A 2,500-nucleotide genomic window follows, 5' to 3' on the forward strand; every position below is an offset into this window, starting at 1 on the left:
TGTGTGTGTGTGTGTGTGTGTGTGTGTGTGTGTGTGTGTGTGTGTGTGTGTAATGTTTAAGTGTGGCTGGCATTTTGTGTCTCATTCATCTGACTTATTTCTTTCCATCCCACCGCGCACTCCCATCATCTTAGAGCGATCAAAGGAGTCGCCGCTACTGGCAGAAGCGCAGGTGGGCACATGTGTGCAGGTGTATGTGTGTGCGCGTGTTCATGTGTGTATATGTGTGTGTGTGTGTGTGTGTGTGTGTGTGTGTGTGTGTCGGCCCGCCTGTTCGCTGTACACATCAGCTGTTATGACATTGTGGAGTTCAAGTGCACGGTGTCACGACTGTTCTTCTCTCGTCACCTCATCCCTTCCCCTTCATCAATGTATCCTTCCCCTGTGGTGCATCGCCGACAGCTTGAGGTGCTGCGGCGCGCGTACACGTGTTTCGCTGGCTTTTGCTATATGGACGTTCTGCAGGAGTTCCGATCTCTCCTCAACGACCAGGTCCACACCTTCCCCGCCGAAGGTACCAAGGCGGGGGGGGGGGGTGTCTGTCTGTCGGTCGGGGTGTCGGCTTCTGTTTCTGTGTGTGCGTGTGTGTTTGGGGTGTGCGTGTCTGTGTGTGTGTCTGGGTGTGTGTCGGGGTGGGTGTCTGGGTGTGCGTGGTTGTGTGTGTGTGTGTCTGTGTCTGTGTGTGTCTGTGTGTGTCTGTGTCTGTGTGCATCTGTATGCGTGTGTTGGGGGGGGGGGTGTATGGATGTGGTTGTGCTTCTTTTGTTGTCTTTTTTCACTTTGCTCCACCCCCGACACGCGTCATGTCACTTCTCCCCTAACACCACCATCTCATCCCCTTAATGCTTGTCGCTCCCTTCATCCGTGATAGGCAACGTGCTTGGGCTGTGCCAGTTCCTCGTGAGCGTCCGGAACATTCGCGAGTTTGAGTTCATCATCGCTCATCTTTACCGCACGCAGCACTTTGAGCAGCTCCTACGGCGGGTGTGTTTACTGTCGACTCGGGTCATGCCATGCCTTTCAAAAGCACGTGCCCACACGCGTACACGCGGACACGCATGTGTGCACATTGTAAACACATTTGTACATGCACACTTCACTGTCCGTCTCATCGATGGTCAGCTGTACCTGTGCACTCACTCTCCCTCACTCACTCCCTAACTCACATACAAACAAACGCACACGCGCACGACAGGGCATGAGCCATCTTGATGAGCAGACGAAGCTTGACTTTCAGTCGTTTCTGCGCGATTTCCTGGACCGGCAGCCCCGCAGTCACTACAAGGCAGAACTACAGGAGATATTGCCAATCTTCTTCGATGTTTCTGCGGACCTGGGCGCCATGCTCATGGACAAGGCTGATCGCATTCTAAGCGACTTTGTGCCAGACAAAATGGACTCGCCAGACTTTGTGGACGCCCTCATCATGTGCACGGAGGTGCGAGTGACACATGACGCTGAAGTGCACGGTGACTTGCTTGGTTGCGTGGTTGGTTGCTTGCTTGGTTGCGTGGTTGGTTGCTTGCGTGGTTGGTTGGTTGGTTGGTTGGTGTGAGATGCCATGTTGTGGATCACTGTGTGGCAGGTGATGATGTAGGAACGCAACAAGACAACCCACTTTGTCCTCATGGACCCATCAGCATCCTTACCATCATCCACCTCCACCAACGCTTCCGCCTTTTCATTCGTGCTTTGCGTTTCTCCACAGACGCTTGCTGACGCGGCTTCGCACTTCCTGAAGGCCGGAGCGCCGAGCGATGCGCGCACGTGTGCGTGGCGGGCGCAGTTGTGTGCACTGCAGACGCAGCACGACGACCAGCTGCTCTTGCTGTCCACCGACGAAGCGAAAGAACGCATGCGAACCATCTCCTCGTTTGGCGCCTGTCGCATTCTCGGCGAACACTACATGCCGGCAGCAGGCGACGAGAAATACTGCGAACCCGTCTTCCACAACGTAAGCACTCGCGTGGTTGGCGCGGTAGTCTGTGTGTGTGTGTGTGTGTGTGTGTGTGTGTGTGTGTGTGTGTGTGTGCGTGCGTGTGTGTGTGTGCGTGCGTGTGTGTCTGTGTGTCCGTTTGTCTATCTGTCTGTCTGTGTCCGCGTGTGTGTGCGTGTGTGCGCGTGTGTGTATGTCTGTGTGTGTGCGTGTGTCTGTCTGTGTCTCTCTGTCTGTCTGTCTGTCTCTGTCTGTCTGTCTGTCTCTGTGTCCGTCCGTCCGTCCGTCCGTCTGTCTACCTGTCTGTCTATCTGTGTGCGTTGTGCAACAGAAGAATTCAATCCTTTTTCATGCCCTTGCTCACTCCCCATTCCAATACACGACAGGTGATTGTGGTGCCGGGCATGCTTGCCTCTGCCACCTCCTCCTCGTCCCTCTCCCCCTTTGCCACCACCACCGCCGCCGCCACGTCGCTGCCAGACCTCGACCCGCCGCGCTACTGGGACGAGTTCAAGCGCCACACGACACTGACACCGCTCTTCTTCCGCGATATGCAGCGTCGCC

At 55.5% G+C, this 2,500-nt stretch overlaps 1 protein-coding gene across 1 annotated transcript in view; it reads left to right on the top strand.

The window, feature by feature from the left end:
* The window catches only part of PTSG_11070 (uncharacterized protein), a gene marked incomplete at both ends in the record, with an annotated part of 10,738 nt that overhangs the window by 7,701 nt on the left and 537 nt on the right, over window positions 1-2,500 (top strand). The window contains 5 exons of the mRNA XM_004987932.1: window positions 403-514; window positions 872-984; window positions 1,196-1,438; window positions 1,709-1,954; window positions 2,323-2,500. The exon at window positions 2,323-2,500 is cut by the window's right edge and continues 62 nt beyond it. Of these exons, the coding sequence (XP_004987989.1) occupies window positions 403-514; window positions 872-984; window positions 1,196-1,438; window positions 1,709-1,954; window positions 2,323-2,500 (892 nt within the window). The remainder of the gene's footprint in view (window positions 1-402; window positions 515-871; window positions 985-1,195; window positions 1,439-1,708; window positions 1,955-2,322) is intronic.

Source organism: Salpingoeca rosetta, assembly GCF_000188695.1.
Source record: "Salpingoeca rosetta unplaced genomic scaffold supercont1.39, whole genome shotgun sequence".
Lineage (NCBI taxonomy): Eukaryota > Choanoflagellata > Craspedida > Salpingoecidae > Salpingoeca > Salpingoeca rosetta.